The sequence below is a fragment of the Falco rusticolus genome, chromosome 14 (genome assembly GCF_015220075.1).
Source record: "Falco rusticolus isolate bFalRus1 chromosome 14, bFalRus1.pri, whole genome shotgun sequence".
NCBI lineage: Eukaryota > Metazoa > Chordata > Aves > Falconiformes > Falconidae > Falco > Falco rusticolus.
The window spans coordinates 22292140-22311513 of record NC_051200.1 but is presented as its reverse complement, the minus strand read 5'-3'; the positions used below and the strand labels follow the sequence as shown (position 1 = coordinate 22311513).

The following is a 19374-nucleotide window of genomic DNA, read 5'->3' as shown; positions in this document are numbered from 1 at the left end:
ATGAGGCATGTGGGAGGAGATGCTGCTGACAGGAGGCAGAGGCTCAAGGCCAATTGTGGGGAACTTCTCATTCCATTTTCCTTGAAAAGTAGTGGTGAAAGGGCACTGTAGCATTTTTCAGCCCTCACTCACGTAAGCACTGTGTCCTCATCACGCCAGCATGCTTCCTGCCGTGAGTAATATGGAAGGAGAAAAGGGCAGAGAGTAGGGGCTGTCTCCTTTCAGATGGTTACTCAGCAGGGAAATAAGCCTCGGCTGCCTCCTGGGATAGATGCAGTTCTGCAGCCGTCAGGCCACACGCTTGCCTTTTGCAATAACTGCTCGCAAAAAGTGAGCTGCCCTGAAGTCAGCCCTTTGCAGCGCCCCTGGCACAGGCTTGCTAGACAAAGTAGCTGCAGAAACCTCCTGTCTTGTGCTGAAAGCGATTCCCAAAATGGTCACGCAGGGCAATGCTGTGTCTTTTGCCCTTGATCCCGCAAGGCGTTATCTGAGGGGGTTCATGGGGGCTGTGTGGAGCTTTGTTGAAGTTAAGCAGAGCATCACAGAGACGCACGCCTTGCAAATAAAGGGATTTCAATGGGCTAAACCAAAACCAAACTCTGTTTAGTCTTCAGCATCCCTAGTAGAGACATGTAGCAACGTTCCTGGAAGTTAAGTTTTTATTAATGACCAAAATAGGATGTGTTTGCTACCTCTTCCCCTTTACCCCCCCTCCCAACCTGGTGAATATCCATCTGGAATATATTTATTGAACTAACAAAGAGTCCCTGCTTTGCTCTGAGAGCAGCCAGGCTTCCTCTGAAGCGTAAGAAGCTGCACTGACAGGAGAGAAACGGGCACATTTCACCCTCAAGTGAAGTTTGCAAATACTCCAAATATTTGTTTGCACATGTGGCCACTCACAGAGCTGAAATTAAATAGTTTGGGAGAAGTAGGGTTGAGTTCCCAATCTTGCCAACCCATGTGCTGGGAGATGGATTTGTAACCCTGAGTCTATGCTCTTCATCCCTCGGGTTTGCTTTCAGTGGTGTCTGTAAGACATTTTATGGCTTACATCGATGGTATTTTAAAATCTGATGTACCTTGCTTTGCATTTGCTGCTTATTTTTTCCCCTACTAATCAGGTCATACCCTCCGCTGCCATACGCGAAGGATAAAGAGCCCAGTATTCTCCCCCCTGCCATATGGAAGAAGTCCCTCTTTTAATGTCAGACCACAGTAGGAATGGGGAAAAAAGAAAAAAAAAAAAAGAAAAAAGAAGTGCTAAATTAGAATTCAGTGTGAGAATTAGCTCCTCCTAAGGAACCTGCAGCCTGTCGGTGCCCAGACACCTATTGCAGCTGGCGGGGGGGTTCAGGCAGTGGGAGCTGCCCCTGGATTGCACCAAGCCCTTGCACTGAGCTCCTCCAGCCCCCAAATATGTGCCCAGGCTCCTATAGATAGCAGGGGCAGAAAGCACCTTGCTCAGAGCAGTAACTCTCTCTTTATTGCCAGTGCTTGCAGTTTATTGCTTGTTAAACTGAGGGGTTGCTTGCTTCTCACATCCTGCAAGCATTTTTTTATGAAGACACTTCCTATAGAATAAGGGTGGTTACATCCTACATGTAGTTTCTGAACTACACAGCCTGTGGCATTGGAATTTGGCCCCACAGCAGCCAAAAATCATGTGGAGCTAAAAAGCCCCAATGACAACTTTTTACACAAGTGTAAAAAAAGGAAATATTTTTACAGCCTGAGGAAAAAAAAAAAAAGACCACTGAAGGCTTGTAGACAGACATGCCACTGAGTATTAGAAATATGGCTTCATCTCATGTGATTTGTAACATATTCAAGCATATACCTGCAAGGGAGGAGAAACCCCCTTGCCAAAACTTAACATTTCCAGAAGCAACCAGCAATTTGGGCTGATTGGGTTTGGGGACACACAGCCTAAGAGAAAGCAGAAAATGCCCTTCCACCTGCAGTCAGGGTCAGATGATTGTACAGCAGCTGAAGAAGAACGTTAAGAAAAGCTGAGAGCAAGAGAGAGTCCTGCTTGAAAACGCCTGCCCAGCAGCCAGCAGCAGCGCGGGGAGGGAAGGCAGGTGGGCTGGATGCGCACGCCGGAGGGGACGCCTGCACCCGGCAGCTGCTGAAAAGGAGTGCAGAGCAGTCAAGGCCAGGATTTATTGGAAACCAAGGTTTGTACTGTTCTCTTGGAAACAGAAAGATTGTTTTATTTTTGCAAACAGAAATCTAGTTTGTGGTTAGCTTCTGGCAGCAGGTGGCTGCTTTGGACCCTCTCTGAGAATAAGCACAAAGAAAAACACATTTTAGCCTGCTATGAAGACAAAACAGCGCCCATATGGTTCTCTTCGCTTGCACAGAAGTTTATCCTGAAACCCATCCTCCAGAGGTAAAGGGGAGAGGTTTTTGTCCATGTGGGAGGCACTGTATCCTGGGCATCTGCTGGACCAGGATTTGTTTTGTTAAGGGAAACTCTCTGCCCCATCTTCCCATTAAGGAATCAACGTTGGCTGCTGCGCTGTAATCCCCCAGCCAGAAAAAGATTACTGCCTCGATCAACACGATGCAGATTTTCCTCTCTTGTATTTAAACACTTTGTTCTACTTCCTGGTCTAAGAAGCTGGTGGTGCCTATTCAACCTGCTGGGAAGACCCCCCCAGTCTCCCCATTTTTTCAAAACCAGAAACCACAAGATCTATGATACATGGTTTGCATGCTGAAACTATGACAGGAGAATAAGGAATGTGTGCCTCCTCGCAGCCTCAGCCCTTGCTTACGCTCACACCTGCAGGCTGTATGTACTGCTACATGCTTCAGCTGAGATGGGCCCTTTTTCGCCCCTCCGCCCTGGCAGGGGGAGTGAGCACCACCTCACTTGCAGCATTGCTTGTTTTCTGCCTGGTGGGGCATCAAGCCCTGAACACTGCATCCAGCAACTCCACAGTTGTAAAACCCAACAGTGAGAAAAGTAGGTTAATGCACTTATTTTTTACAGTAAATATACAATTAATCAGCTTATACTTCAGCATATAGAATACGCTTTCCACACTGCCCAAGCCCCACATGTAATTTTAAAAGGTTGCAATGCACACATGCTAGCCCCAAGCAGACTTTCTTAGTGGCTTGACTTACGCTGGCTAAAATCAAAAGTCTAGAGCAGAAGTTTTCACTCCTGCTTTCTTTGGGGAAAAAGTGTCTTTCTAGTTGTGGAGCTTGCAGAGCGAAGCCTGAAGACGTTACCTGCTTGCACCCTACAGGCACAGGCCCTGAACAGCAAAGAAAAACAGTGCTGAACGATGATTTGGAAGGTTTGCTTCAAGGTTTTTGAGCACTTAGGGCTGACAGCGTGCGCACAGCAAGCACCAGTGAGAACAACAAGGCAGCTGGCTGGGAGCCTTCATGGTGCACCAGTTATTTTCCCACCTTTGAGCAAGCAGAAGCGATGCCGCAGAACACGTATGACCACCGCTGCCTCGCTTACCCGCTGAATTATTAGTTTCCCAAATCAGGCAGTGCATAAGCGAAAGGTTAGCACAAGGCACAGCCTGTCAACACCGACAGCTGCATGGCGAGCCCTCCTCCTCCTGCGCTGGGATGCGGCCAGCTGGGCTGGCGGTGCTGGGCCAGCACTGGGGCGTGCGGAGGCAGCCGGCAGCTTGTTTGCTTTGGGTGGGAGACAGGCAGCGCCATTTCAGTGCTGTGCCCAGGGCTCGGAAATAACCTGAAATAACCTTCGCAGACAAATGAAGGCCAAAATGATGGGACTTCGGTCGCAATGAGGGGATGCCAAGGGGCTGTACTTACCACCAGCTTCCAGCGAAAGCTTTGCAGGTCCGAGCTCTGCGCTGGGCCAGCCGTGCAGCACAAACCCAGCGCTGGCTTGGCACAGCGGATGGTGCTGTTGGAGGCCAGAGCAGGAGGAGGGACCCTGCTCGCTGCCCCTGCCATGGCTGGGGTCCCCATGGGGACCGATGGGTGCTGCTGGACCCCATTCTGTGGCTGGGTCCTCCCCAGCCTGAGCATTCCTCCAGGATGAGGAAGAAAACATGGAAAAAAAACCCCAACCCCAACAAAAAAAAAAAAAAGAGGAAGGCAGAGAGGGAAGACCCAAAGATTATAAAATAAAAATGCAATGCAGGCAGGGGTGGCACAGGGGCAACTGAGTGTGACCAACACCAGGGAAAACGGGACAAGGCTACAGGTGAGGAGCTGAATCTGCGCTGTCAAAGAAAAAAAAAAAAAAAAAAGAAGAAACCTCATCAGGCAACAGGCAGCTGCTCCAGGAATAACTAAGCACTAGGGGACACTATTGCACCATAAATTGCGCATATGCAGCAAAAAAAAAGTCCCGTTTCAAGCAAGAAACCCAATGCTTCCCCTTCCCTTCCTCAGGCCTTTCCGCCACCGCGGCAGTACCGGGATGGCACTCCGGCCCCTCTGCCCAGCTCCTGTCATCCAGCCCACACAAACGCCCCAATTTCCAACTCACCGCGTGACGGTAAGGGGTCCTGGTTCTTGGCATGTATTTCTTTCCAGATCCCTGTTTCTGAGCAAAACCTGATGAGCATTTGCTGCCAGGACAGCGCTCTTCTGTGCCACAGGGCAAAGTCACAAGCAGGGGACAACTGCCCTCGCCTCTCCCCGGGAGCTGGGTTACTGCCAAGCCAACAGCAAAGCTCCCACCACGCCAGTATGGGGCTGGAGTTTTATAAGCAAATATCACACTGCAGACCCTGCACCTGTTTTGGGAAAAGCTAAGCAGAAGATGTCATTCTCTACAGACTTTTCCGTGCAGGAACCCATGTGTGATATGTGACCACACATGACACCTGAACTCAGCATCCTCACCAACAGCATCACTTCCCTCCAAGTGTCTTGCAAGCATTTGCTGTTTGTAAATACAAGGTTTTTGAGGTCCCAGCTGCTATTTGTCAGGGTTCTCCACCTCTGCAAGACCTACAAAGATCCCAGTTTCCACCAGAGCCAGTTTGGCTCCAACAAAAGCAGTTTGGTCCCCCCACCAGCAGCCACAGATGGTGCCCCGAGTCCAGCAAAGCTGGGCTATAGCAAAGGCAAGTTTGGCTGGACCAAATTCCAGCTCCCAGAGCCTGGGACAGCAAGTCCCCCAGCATCCCAGCCCACTCTGAGTGCTGCCCTCAGCAACCTCTGTGCTGCTTTGACTAAGTTTTTATTGCATCATTATAAATTATTATTACATGAATATCAAGCTCTAGTGTTGCACATAGATAAAAACGTACTGTAGGGAAGAAGAACCTGCATGCAGAGACTTTAAAATAAGGCACAAACCCCAGCAAGTGTTAAAGTCTGACTTGCAACATTTTCATTTAATTTTCAGCAACCTTTTTTAAATAGTCTCTCCTATTGCACAAAACCCACTGCCATTTCTCTTGCCATAATCATTGCCTAAAAAAAAAAACAAAACCCAAACCAAAAAAGAATAAAATCTCTGGTATAATAAAAATGCTTTGCAACAATGTGTGTGTACATATAAAGCTTTGCTGTACAATATTTTAAAATTTGGGAACGTGTGTATTATTTCTACATATTCTGAAACTCAGTTTTCCATGTTATTTCTATTTACAGTTGCACAACGCCTTTAATGTTTGCAGACACAACTATAATAGTCAATGCTAACCCCTGAAAAGAAGCTTTAGCCAACTATTCCCCACTTCCTCAAAGCAGGCTATAGCTCTACTCTGAACGTGCAGCTCTGCCCTCCTGTGGGTTTAGAGGGACCAGTAACGCTCTTCTAGACAGGAGCTTTCAGCTCCCTTCCACTTCACAAATCCCTCAAATTCTACAAAGGGGTTTCAAATCTCGTTGAAAATTCACATCCATAAATTGTCCTGCAGGTGAATTTGCTTTTTTAAGTGTCTTTTGCTGACCTGGGGATATGCAGACTGCAGTGTAGAGAGTGAACTTCCACTCTTCTGTGTATCTGCAAAGATATTTCTCAAGCAGACCCCTGCCCCCAAGCCAAACGCCTTTTGCTCATCTTACTCTACAGTATTAAAACTGTTTTCTTTAAGGTAGCAAGAAACATCATAAATCCCATATCAAAACATGCTTTGATATTAATTTATCAACCACTTCTCCAACTAAAAGCCTTAATCCTACACTAATTTCTATTTCTGTCTTTATGCATCATGCATCTTGGGCTGGGCTTTGCTCCAGTAAATGGCAGGCAGTGCTACTTTGCCATGGGTTCCTTAGAAAAGCACAGGAATGTTTCCTTCTGTCCAAGATTCCGAAATTTTTCTTTATATAATAAACACAGCCCAATCTGTTTTTTTTTCCCACTGTACTCAAAATATTCACTCGTGTCTCATCTGCACTCAGACTCTTGAGCTCCAGGTCTTCCTAGAGATCTTTCCAAGGGCTTTGGGCTGCTACCTTTCTACAAGGCGTGAGCAAGGTGAATGTTCTTGCACAGGATCCAATACCATATATAGCTATTGGTTTTAAAAATTATTTATGCTTCGTGCCCCCCCCCCCCCCGCCCAAGGGACTCTGTCAGTAGTTCAGCAAGGCAGCCCTGATCCTGCCTGGGACTCCAAGCACCCAGAGCCCTACTTTTCAGTAAAACCTCCTGAACTGCAGTGATAACCCACATCCTACAGCCACCACTTGCAGGACCAGTCCCCTTGAAGTAAGTTTCAAATGCACACTAGGATACCGCAATTTTAAAACTGCTCTCACAGACAAGGTTTTCCTAGAAATTCCAAAAATTTGGCAGATCTACTGCCCATGAAAGCAAGTCCGAGGAGCTGCTTATTCAAGGTGAGAGAGGGGCTGAAGCCCGAGTTCCTGGATTTGCAGACAGAGGCACCAACCCTGCAAGCCTTACACACGTAATTATCTTGAAAACTGAACTCTAAAGCAGAAGCAGCTGGGAGCAAGGCAGGAGTCATCCTGGTTTCTATTGTGTAAATAATTCAGTGGCTATTTGAAGACTCAGTGAAAACTTTGCTCTCTTTATTAGTCAGCAGGTCCAAGCGCCGCATACAGCAAAAGCCGTGTTTGTATTTCCCACTCACTCAGAGAAGTAAGGCTCTTTGTGGAGCCGCAAAATGAAGCGAATGCCCAAATACAGGCTTTGAAGAGTTTATCATCAGATCAACAGTTTTCTGGTGCTGGGTGGCACTGGCTCCTCCCTCCTAAGTGGCTGTGCATGTCCAGGCAGTGCTCCCGGGAAAGGGGCTGGCCATCCGCAGCAGCAGCTCTGTTACCAAGTAGCATCAGTCATGGGCTGCCCACCATTATTATTACATACTGAGTTGCGACGAAGGCTCATGGGCCTCCACCACATCTTCTGGAAGAGTTCCAAGATCTCCATCACCCATCTGAGATCTTAGGGGAAGGTTTAGCCTCCTTATGAAGGGGCCACAGCCGCCTTTCCATTCTCCCTATGGCTTCCTCCAAAGGGTTCCTCATCCTTCTCTTTTATGGAGAACTTTTTCCTGAAGGCTTGTGTTAAACTGGAGGAAGAAGCCTTCCTAAATGTGGTAAGTCTCTTCCGAAAGTTGCCCCCTGAGAAGAAATAGAGGAGTGGGTCAAAGCAGCAATTGGCAGCTGCCAAGGGGAGCGTAACAACGACCGATTTCTGTAGGTATATGGCATCCTCGCAGCTGGCGTTCTTCAGCCGCAGCACGTGGAGGTGGATCGTACGCAGAATGTGGTACGGGGTGAAGCTCACCAGGAAGGTGGCAGTCACAATGATGATCATCCAGACTGCCTTCTTGCGGTTAGCCTGGTTCTTCTTCAAGGAATTTTTCAGTAAGGTCCTTATGATCATGGTATAGCAAATGGTTATGACAATAAAGGGAAAAATGAAACCCACAAATAGGGCAATAAAATCCAGGATCACGACTAGATTTGTCTTCTGAGAGTCTTCTGGGGGTTCAAAGCACTTGGTCTTGTTGCCATGTTGGTACGTCCCATTTCGCAGAAAGGGAGCGCTTGTCAGGGTGACGAAAATCCAGATGCCAATGCAGACAAACTTAGCCTTCCTCTCCGTTACTAAATTGATGTTCTGGACGGGAAAAACAATGGCTATGCAACGGAAGAAGCTCATTGCAGTCATGAAGAAAATGCTACAGTACAGGTTGACGTACAGCGCGTAAGAACTGACCCTGCACAAGAAATCACTGAAGAACCAGTTCCCTTTGTGCACGTAGTAGATGACGCGCAGGGGCAGGGTGCACACGCAGAGGAAGTCTGACACGGCAAGGTTCAGCATGTACACCTGGAAGGCTGTCTTTTGCTGGTATGTTTTTATGAGGACGTACAGCACAACACCGTTGCCGACAAAGCCCATAATGCTGATCATGGAGTAGAGTGTGGAGTAGACTTTGTTTCGGAAGTCGTCGATGGAGTGGTGGCACGACAAGTTATCGAACAGGGCCATCATGCTGCCTGGCCGAGGCACCGATGCCTGGTGAAAGTCAAGCCTAAGGACAAAAAACTCAGGTGAGATGTAAAGCAGCACATGAAAATATAATCCTGTTATCGAATAGGAGGAAAAACCCATCATCTCTTGTACAGGAGAGAACATCCATGAAGGGATGTGGAGCTGCACAGATCTGTGTTATTGTAACTATCTGCTACAGCCACCTCTCTTAACACGGTACCAACAACTGGTGATGTAAAGGCAAGAGCTACATTTTTGTAAGCCCTCAGTACTGGTGGCATCCTTCTTCCACCGAATTACTGAAAAGCTCCAACTCCTTGCAAACCAGGGCAGCTACTCATTCAAACAGCGGAGAGGAATAATGAAGGTGGCAATAGCACTATGCAATTTGAAATATAAAGACAAGATCTGGACCCCAGTAACTGTTCAGCCCTGCCTCTCCGCATCACCTGGCAAATGCTGCCTCCCTGTGCTCCACCTCCACGCCTGCCTGCACAAGGACAGGCCACTGCAGGAGAAAGTCTGCAAGAAGGTTCCTGAAACAGTGAAGGAAAACTGTTTAAAAAAACCAAAAAAAACCCCACCCTAACAAATACTTCACTCAGAAGGTGGAAGACAATTCCAAGCCAGAGGCTGCTCAGTGCACGACCAGACAGTTGTCAGCTCCCTACGTTCTGCATTGCTGTCCTCTGCTCACAGGTAGCACCATATATTTTTTTTAAACTTGCTTTGTTAATAACTATGTGTAATTACTAGCTGTAGGAAAGCTACCGCCTATTACATCTGACGAACAGGAAGGATCGCTGTAGCACAGAGGATGCTGCAGGGCTCCGATTTCCCTGGCATTGCCTGCAACACCCAGCAGACGGAGGGGGAAGCTGCAGGGGTGCTCACTCACATCAAGGAGAGTGAACCTCTTGGTCTGCAGACATCTCTGCTCTCCATGGAACTCCCTAGCAGAGGGGTTTTCTGGGATTTGCTTTTGCACGTTGCTTTGATTTACATTAGCAGGTCTGGGGTCTCCAGAGCAGTCACACCCTACAGCCAAGAAGAGTTTTCAGATTCACTCAGCCAGTCTTTCATGACATTTTATTGTTTCCTTTTGGTATTCATTTGAGTGCACTGAGACATGACACTTAATTTAGGTTGTCCTAAAGTAAAGCAAGAGAAAAATACACACTTACATATTTTTCCTATTCATTTTCAATTCCTAATGGTTCAAATACAGAAACCCACTTGCAGTCCGAGACCACAAAACCTCCAAGGATCAGAACTTCAGGATACATGTAGGCTGAAGGAACAGGACTTCATAAAAACAACGATGAGAGCAACAGCTCAGACAAGATCGGTTCTAAGAACCCACACCACGTATGTGCTCAAAATGGATGTTAAATGGTATGTATTTTCATCCATAAAAACAGCCTGGCAGCGTTAAGGTTCCTGTTTCCAGGTGTACTGGGAATTCAGCCCCACACTGGGATGCTCAAGGCTCCAGTTTTCAGTCAAGTTTCAGCTACTTGGCAGTTCGTACTCTTAAAACCAATTATTTGATTATTGGCAACGCACAAAATACATTAAAACTCAGCAGCGAGGTGGCACAGACAGGAAAGGAGGGGTATTTTTTCCCCTTGGACCACTTGTGGACACTCTTAGTGGCTCTTTGTAGGGGCGTGTGAGCACCCGAGCGAGCGACCGCAGAGATCTGTGGCTAGAAGAGGCAGCCGAGACCCAGCACTGCTCCAGCCCAGCTCTGTCAGAAGCTGCACATCAGTATGTTGTACTTCATCACTTCCAGTCCACCTTAGCTGGCACAGAAGCCGCTTATCCAGCAACGCTCATCGCAAATAACCTGTCAGTCTGAGAGGCAGCGAGTTTGCAGCCGTGTCCTCTCCCTGCCCCACAAACGCCGCCTCTCGGCAGCCTGGCTGTGGCGGTGGCAGAATCCAGACCTCAGTCCCAACTCGGATGAGTCTGGTCTCCTCGCACACACATGATGGAAAGCCCAGAGTGGGTCTGAACATCCCCAGGCATCACTCCTGCAAGGTCCTCGCAGCCCTGGCCACCCCTCCTCTGCGGGGACCGGCCCCGACACGGAGCTGCTGCCCCCGGGGAGCGGTGCAGAGGACACTGGGTCCCCTGGGAGGTGCCGGGAGGTCCAGCCTTCATCCCACCCCACCGGCATCCTCACTTGCCTGAGGTCTTCACTTCAAACTTGAGGTGCAATTTATATAAAAAGCAACATTCCAATGTTTTAAAGTCTCCAAGACAGAGCTAAAATTAGATTTGTGGTAACACTGGTCTGATTTTAACCAGTTGCTGCATGATCTCAGTTTCTTGTTTTTATCTGTCAAGGTAATCTGACACAGGTGATAAAGCTCTTACTGCTGTTACTGTTGTTGCTGGGTTAATACCTAGCACACAGACCTGCCGAGCAAAACTCTGCTGTGCTATGCACTATAAGAAGATAATGAGATTAGCGCTCAATTATCTAATATAAGCCTCATATAGATAAAAATCTCTGTACTTACCAAGGCACTGTTTATCAGTTCTTTCTCAAAAATAAAATAAACTCAGAAAGACACACACAACCAAGATGCTTGAGATGAAGAGGCTGGCATGATCTCTTTTGCCGATTGAGGCTTTCTTCAGCTGCCTCAGCTGAGGCAGTTGTGACCAGCACGAAGAAGGAGCAGCAAATGGGACAAACTGGGCTGCAGGACCAACCCAGGTGATAAACAATGATGTTTCGCCTAAGAGCAGTAACACGATGCAACACTTGGAGAAGGGAAGAAGGCACAGAATTACAAGCACACGCAAGCGCTGGGGGACGCGGGCAGAGCCTGCATCTCCCACCAGCACGCTTTGGGTTGGGGTCCTGTGTGCCCTCTGAGATGGCACAAGCGCTGCAGGGCTGCCAAAGGGACAGCCGTGCTCCCGCCACTGCAGGGCTCTTCCCTTCGGCCAGTTCAGCTACCCTGCCCAAGAGATAACAGCAAACATCTCTGCCCACCACATGCCCACTGGCTCAACTTCCTTATTTAATCTCTACACTTACTTGTGCGCCCTTCTTCTGTGGCATTGAGCTGGATGATAAACTTTTTACCTCCTTTGGGGACTAAATTTCAGTTTTTCAGCTGCTGTTCTTAAAGACATCAGCAGACAGCAAACAACCATGTGAGGAATTGGTCTAAAAGACAACTGAAACCCGCTGTCTTATTTCTAAACATAATTTTAAAAGTCTTGTGCAACCAAAAGGAAAACTGCTGATTTCAAGACTGAGGCAGACTGCTGAAGCATAAGAGAGCCTCACGCTCAGAAACGTATCCGTAAAAACCACCCCCCCACCCCCCCCAAAACATCAGTTCCTAACTGAGGCTTTAGGCTAGGTTTGCATCACGAAGACATCACTTCTGCCACTTTTATGTGTGTAGTCATGGCTCACAACCACTTCTTTATGTGCTGGTGAATTCAGCTTATTAGGAAGGTACGGGAGCGAGAGGGAGCAGCAGTGGCTGGCTGGGAAAGCATCCCAAAGGAAGCAAACTCCTGCACGAGTGTTACCCTCGGAGCCGGTGCAGCATGGCTAGAGCAAAGGTTGATTATAACCTGCTCTAATTCATAGCCGACTATACTGCATTTAATCGCACAAGCAGAAGGCATCCCACCAATGCAGGTACCATCGTTTCAGCACAGAGGAAGCACCAGCACCCCCCGGCACAGCCCCAGCGCGGAGGCTGCCCCAGCCCCCACGGCCAGGGCAGCGGGGCTCGGTCTCAGCAAGTCACAGTAGAAAGAACCCAAGCAATAAGCAGCAACCGCTAATTAACAGCCCGACTCATTAACACGCAACAGTGCGGCGGAGCCCAGCCCGGGTGCAGGCGGGACCCCCCGGAGCTCCATCCCCGCCGCCCCCGAGCCCCGGCGAGCACTTACCGGAGCTGAGCCGGGCGCAGCGCTGTGCCCCGCCGCCCCGCCGCCGCCCTTAAACCGGGGCGCGCCCGGCCCCCGCCGCCCGGGGAGGAGCCCGGCCCGCCCCGGCGCCGGCCGCCCCCTCCCTCCCCGCTGCCGGCCCGCTGCCCCCTGCAGCCCCGGGGGGAGCCAGCGGCCGGCTGGGGGGGCTGCCCGGCGGGACAGGGCCGGGGGCGCGGGTGGCACCCGCCAAACGCAGCCGGCAGCGTGCCCGGGCGGCCACGGCGGCCACCGGCATCCCGGCTTGTGCCAGCACCGGCGTGGCCAGCGGCAGCGGCGCAGCGCCCGTCCCCTGCGCCCGGCACTGGGGGGGCCCCGCGAACGCGGGGTTCAGGGCTGGGCCCCCGCTACAGGACAGACCCCGAGGGGCTGCAGCGTGTCCAGGGACGGGCACGGAGCTGGGGAAGGGGCTGCGGCACCGGCTGGGGGGGCTGGGGGGGCTCAGCCTGGAGAAACGGGGCTCGGGGGGGCCCCATCGCTCTGCGGCTGCCTGAGGGGGCTGGAGCCGGGGGGTCGGTCTCTTCCCCCAGGGAACCAGCGACAGGACAAGAGGGAACGGCCCCAGGCTGTGCCAGGGGAGGGTCAGGGGGGATCTCAGGAGAAATTCCTTCGCGGAAAGGGTGGCCGGGCAGGGGGACAGGCTGCCCAGGGACCCGGTGCTGTCACCGTCCCCGGGGGGGCTCAAAACCCCCGCAGGCGCGGTGCTTGGGGACACGGTTCAGCGGTGGGCTTGGCAGCGCTGGGTTAGGGGCTGGGCTGGGTGGCCTTAAAGGTCTTTTCCAACCTACGTGACCCTGTGATTCTGTACGCCTCCGTCTGTGGTGGGGATGCCTCCACGTGTCACTTTACTGTGGCATTTAAGACAGTTACCCCTGCTGGGGTAACCCCCCCTTGAAGAGCTCTGTCCTGATGTGCAGCCCCGGCTCCTGGGGCCTGCCTGGCGCCGGTGTCCCCAGGTCCAGCCTTGTCCGGCTCCTTTTCCAAGAGCAGGTGGTGTAAGCAGCGACCCTGGGTGCTCCTGCTGAAAAGACACCTACAGCCCCACAGCCTTCATGCAGTGCTGTGTGGTCACTGACACCTAAGCCGTTTTTTCTGCCCCACCTCCATTTTCATGGCTGGTTTTGCAGCTTCCCTAGACCTGCGTGCTCTCTAGACGGGTGAGGACCGTCTGGCTGCACCATCCACCCAGGTGGGATCCAAAGCAGTGAAGTACACAGCTAGGGAACTGTGGTAGCTCGACAGAATCACGGAGGGGCAAGCGCGAGTGGGGCACCCTCAGCTGAACACCAGCATCGGGACAGGCAGGTGCCCCAGTAGAACCTCTGGTGTGCTTGGCTAGTTACTGTGCTCGGAGAAGTTGCACTGGTGGAGGCAGCTCTTTCCACTTCACAGTAAGTCAGCTACCAAAAAAAGCACCCCACGTGCTGATGAACCTCCAAGCACTTTGCTGCTCACCTGTTTAAAGAACGTAGATCACACACAAACGTGTTCTGTGCTGACTTCTAGTTGCACTGGACCAAGATACGCTCCAAAAGAGATCTTTTTCCTGCTCTCAGAAGCAAACTTTCCCTCTGTGCTGTCCTGAAAGTGGTGACATCGCCCTGTCTTCTGCAGAATCGGGGTTCCCAAAGGTACAGTTGGGGGGATCTTGACCGCTGACACCCAGCAGAGCTGTTGGGGCTGTCCCCGCAGCATCGCCAGCCCTGCAGCCCCCGTGTCCATGCTGGGGACCGGGAGGAGCCGAGCATTCTGCCAGCCCTTCCTCCGAGGGGATACAGAGGTGCTGCAGTGGCCAAGGAATAGCTTTGACTCTCATCCAGGATCCAGAAAGGTGATTTTTTTCTTTTGTGTGTTCCCAACTGACCTCTGGTAGTAACTGTAGTATTAAGCTTCAGCTTCTTATGGGAAATAACAACACTGAATAAATACACTTCCTCAGAATTAAGGATTAGCTTCCGAAGTGGCAGGCACAAAACCACACGATAGTAACCAAGAGATCCGGTAAACACTGCTCGCAGCTCACAGGATATATGTCTCTCCACGTTCTCCTGTTGCCGCGGCACCTCTGTGGTGTGGTCACACAAAGGGACCCCTCCCCGCCTGTGCGAGGGTCCCTGCGGCTGCTCCTGGCCACGGGCTGTGTTCTGCCCAGCAGCACATGCCACAGAGCTATTCGGGAGTGTTCAGTGCAGGAAGGAAACGTTCTGGCTCAAGGGCTTGCTCTCCACGGTGTGGCACGGGTAGAATCCCACCACAGCATAAGGGGCTGGGGAGGGATGGGTCGGAGGGGGAGGAAGGGCATGGGGGAGGGCGAGGGGTTCCTCCCAGCCCTGCCTCTCCTGTGAGCCCCTGGGACCCCACCGCCCTTGCACACAGGCCAGCATGGGCTGTGGCTCTTCCCAGAGGTCGGGGCTCAGCGCGAGCATCGCTCATGAAGTTCCTACAGGTCTTTGATTTCTTGTAGGCTGTTTCTACGTCTTCAATTCTGGCACAACAGTAGGTGATAACAATTAAAAACTCCCTACAGATGGTTTGGCAGTGAGATCCAGGTGCTGGGGCTTCCCAAACCCTCCTTTTCTCATTAACAGGGAGCAGATCCCAGGTCAGTGGCAGCTGGGTGAGTGTCAGCGCCTCAGCGTGGGGCAGGGACTGGGGCGAGCAAGGGCAGCCCACAGCCATGTGGGTGCAAAGGGCCGAGCGTGGCCCCATGCTGGGGCTGAGGTGGGGCGATGGCATCTGCTGAGCTAGGGGAGAGCTGGAAGGGTGCAGAGCTGAGCAGCCCCTGTGGGAAGGCTGCTGGAAAGCACTAATCACACATTTTACAATTTTGAAACTTTAAAATAAATGGTTTACAATGGAATAAATGCCACCACGTCAAACTCCTCGTTGCTCTCTAGAAATGAACCCCGAGTAAGATCAACAGCACACTGAAGCCTGCTCTCGTGGGAGGTGGGTGGGTGATGGTTGCTTTGGAGCCTGGTACGGCACGTTCTGCCCGGGCTGTGCCGTTCTGGGCTTGTACTTGTGTGTTTTATTTAAGTGTCTGTCCTGGTTTCAGCTGGGGTAGAGTTAATGTTCTTCTCAGTGGTGGCTACAATACTGCGTTTTGGATTTGGTATGAGAATAATGTTGATAACACACTGATGTTTTAGTTGCTAAGTAGTGCTTGCTTTAAAGCAAGGACTTTTCAAGTTTCCCGTGCTCTGCCAGTGAGCAGGTGCACAAGGAGCCGGGAGGGAGCGGAGCCAGGACAGCTGACCCAGCTAGCCACAGGGATATTCCGTACCATAGAGCATCGTGCTCAGTATATAAACTGGGGGCAGAAAAGGAAGCAGGGGGACATCTGGAGCTATGGTGTTTGTCTTCCCAAGTCCCCATTACGTGTGATGGAGCCCAGCTTTCCTGGAGGTGGCTCAAAACCTGCCTGCGATGGGAAGTGGTGAATGAATTCCATATTTTGCTTTGCCTATTAAACTGTCTTTATCTCAACCCACGAGTTTTCTCACTTTCACCCTTCCCACTTTTACCATCCCACTGGGGGTGGTGGGGTGGTGGGTGGTGAGGGTGGAGGGGGATGAGCAAGCAGCAGCGCAGGGCTTAGTTGCCAGCTGGGGTTAAATCATAACAGTGTCCCTGTGCTCAGCCACTGCAAGCTGCTATTCACCATGCTTTTATTCTCCCTTCTTTGCTGTTTTACAACGAGTGGGGAGAGCGAAGGCTTAGAGATGGGCTGAATAGAATGACAAAGCCCCTGTCCATGTGGCGCTGGAATTATAGATCCATTAGAGACCCACCCGGAGGCTTTGCAGCACCCAGCATTGCAGCTGTGCCTGCTTCCTCCTGCTGTGATGCCAGGTCTTTTCTTTCTTTTTTGTTTGCATCTTTTCCACCCTGGTGTGTCCTAGAGGGTTTTTCTGCTGTCAAACACAGCAGTTTGCTCTTTTGTTGTGGGTCCTTGGCGCCTTTCCATATCCAGAATGTGCAGGCTTGCATTTCAGACAGAGCTGTGGTGCTGCGGAGGTGGCAGTTCCTCTTTTGCACCATCTCTGTGACAGTGACGGTGTGTGAGAAGCATACTTCATCCATGTGCCCTCCTGCGAGCCTTCCCTGCCCTCCTTGCCTAACCCATGTGCAGAAAAGCCTGACTGTCTCCCCAGAGCTACTTGGCAGCGTATTAGGAACACTCAAATCGTAGGATCACAGGATAATTCAGGTTGGAGGGGACCTCAGGAGATCTCTAGTCCAGCTACTGCTCCAACCAGGCTTGGCCAGGCTGCTCAGGGCTTTATCCCACCTGGTCTTGAGGACTTTCAAGGATGGAGGTCCAAGGACCTCCAAGACTGAGCAACCTGTTTCACTGCCAACAGCCTCCTACACTGTGAACTGGTTCTGCAGTTCGCTTTAGTTGTGCACATGTTGATATTACACCATTCTGCCATTCCTTCTGCTTTTTCTGGTGCCTCTTTTTTACCATTCCTTCTGCTTTTTGCTACTCAGTTTTGTTACTCCTTCTTCTTCTTCTTTTTTTTTTTTTTTTTTTCCTTTCCCTGTTCCTTCTTTTCTGCATTTTACTCTCAACAACAGAAAAATTCCCAGTTGCAAGCTCAGGCTGAGGTTGGCGTGGGAGCGAGGAGGCTGCTGCTTCTTGAGATGTGCTGGCAGAAGAGCCAGTTTTGCTGTGGGAAGGGTCTCCTCGCCGGGCTCCTAAGAAAAGGTCAAACTGCAGCTGTGATATGAAGCCAAGAAGACATGGTATTTGATGGAGGCTGGACATGACAGCTAGGGACAGGAGTGGGGTATGCACTGAATGTATCAACACTGTGAGAGGAACTGTGTGAAACCTCTTGTCCTCTGGGCTGGGTGGCTGGAGGGTGGCCAACCTCGACACCTCGATGCACCATGGGGACCTCTGTGCTCCAGGGAAAGGCTGGATCCACAGGCACACAGACCTGGCGCCTCAAGAGAGGACAAAGCAGACCTCCTTGGCTGTGGGGCCGTGGGTAACAGTCCAACCACAGAAGGTCATCTCCTCTCTCTTCTTCCCCTGCTTGGTTTGCTAAAGCCTTCCTGTAAGGTGGAGTCCAAACCGAGCTAACCTGCCATGGGGACTGGTAATTCAAAGTCTCAGCAAGGTGGTACAGGGTAGGATGGACAAGGACTTGGGAGGGGGCAGTGGAAAGGATGAAGGAGATAGCAACAAGAATATGGATGTATAAAGTCCAAGAGATACCCAGAGGAGGGCAAGGGAAGGGGAGGACTCCCCAGAGGAACCCTGGATGTATTGCCAGAGAAGTGGGAGCGAGGACCCCCACAAAGCGATCTCTATCAGGTCTGGAGAAAGAAGTTACACACTACCTCTCATGAGGGGTCGGGCTTGCAGCATTAGCCCAGACTGGGCTTTGGAGGTGGGGAGGCTTAAGGAAGACCAGGGTCACAGTGTGGAGCATGAGAACCTGTTCTTGGAGGCTGAGGCTGGGTCAGGAGGAGAGAGACTGGGGTCTGTAGTGTGGGTGTGCTGCAGTGAGAGCATGGGGAGCGATGCAGGGAGGGTGGCAGGGTCAAGGCTGTGTTGGTCTAGGGCAGCAGCCAAGGGGACATTTGTGTCCTGAGGGGAGAGATCCTGCTTAGACACGGGACCTCAAAGAAACAAGGGCTGGAGAAAAGGTAAGAAGCTGTAAATTTAGAGGAACGTAGGAGCAGAGGAGGATGAGGGGGGAGCGATAGGTAAAAAGTTAGAAAACTACAGGAGCTGAGACAGTGTGAAAAACAGACAAGGAGGTAACAGAGCCTGAAAGAGGAGGGAAACCCCTAAAAACTTCCATGATGGGCGTGGGGATGGGGTGAGGGCTGGAGATGAAGAGGTAAGGAAGAGACTTGTAGGGTGTTTTGGGAGTGGGATGGAGTTCAGCGAGGAGAGGAGGGCTGCGCAGCAGGGTTTCGGACCGGGTGAGGGTAGCTGTAACCTCTCATTTCACTTCTTACGTGGTGTAGAGCAATTTCTTTGCTCTCCTTCAAAGTGACAAGAAGTCTGGGCTAATTAAGTGACAATTTGAATTCTAGCTATGCTAGGGAGCCAGCCACGTTTTGGAAGGGGTCGTTTAGCTACGTTAGTAAGAGAGACATGCGTGGTGAGGGGAGGAACGAGCCACCGGGCTGTGGACTCATTGCTCTGGAGTTTCAGAGCACTTTACAAAGCCAAGCGATGCGGCAGATGTTCACAGCCACCTTGCCGATCCTAACTGCTGACATTTTCCAATTGTCAGCAGATCTCTGTGCGAGTGGTGACTGCATTGGAGGCATCAGCTCTTTCAGTGTTTCACCAGAGGATCTTGCCTAGATAAGATACCTTTTGCCTGTGGGAAACATTTTAACTGATATAAAGGTGATTAATAATTAACACCACCACAAATTTTAATCACTCGGTAGAGATCTGGAGGCTGAAGATCTGTTAGTGCTTAATAAGAGCAGTTTGATGCTTAGGCTGTAAATCAGTCTGGTTCCCTTTTCACAGGACAATGGGGATAAGGCACAATTTAGGGGTACAGGCTTTGAAAATCTTTCTGGGACCATCCAAATCTGGAAAAAGCCCGATCATGCTTTAGGGTTAAGGTAAGTTTCCACTTAGCACTGACTGACCCTCCATTGCCTTCTCCTCCTGGACCCCGAACGCCTGCAGCTCCAGTCGGACAGCAGGCTCCCAGGATGTTGAGCCCTATGTTAAGTATCACAGATGTGAAATCAATCCAGCGCACTGGAGAGTTTATTTCTGTACTGCTGGAGTTCCAGGAAATTTTCCTAAAAGCCTAAATAGTTTACAGCCTGAATGAAGAAGCTCTTCAGCTTTGGCATGTGCTTTCACACCGGCTATTTAAGAAGGAGAAATCACAAAGACAGGATTTCCATCTGTTGAACATGTTGCAGTTTCTTTCCTCTCCTGAGACTTCCTAAAATAGGTTGTTTCTCTTTGA

The 19374-nt window shown here is 50.8% G+C and overlaps 1 protein-coding gene across 1 annotated transcript; it reads right to left on the bottom strand.

Annotated features, from left to right (window-relative positions):
- Positions 1-5324: 5324 nt before the first annotated feature.
- On the bottom strand, positions 5325-12428 carry CYSLTR1 (cysteinyl leukotriene receptor 1). The gene is made up of 2 exons (XM_037408497.1): positions 12371-12428; positions 5325-8477 (listed from the first exon to the last, which is right to left on the bottom strand). Exon 2 carries the CDS (start codon positions 8435-8437, stop codon positions 7400-7402), a length of 1038 nt encoding a protein of 345 aa, XP_037264394.1. The 5' UTR covers positions 8438-8477; positions 12371-12428; the 3' UTR covers positions 5325-7399.
- Positions 12429-19374: the final 6946 nt, after the last annotated feature.

What these genes read in the sequence shown, in the direction of transcription:
- CYSLTR1 (XM_037408497.1), bottom strand. Translation starts at nt 8,437, where the DNA reads ATGATGGCCCTGTTCGATAACTTGTCGTGCCACCACTCCATCGACGAC.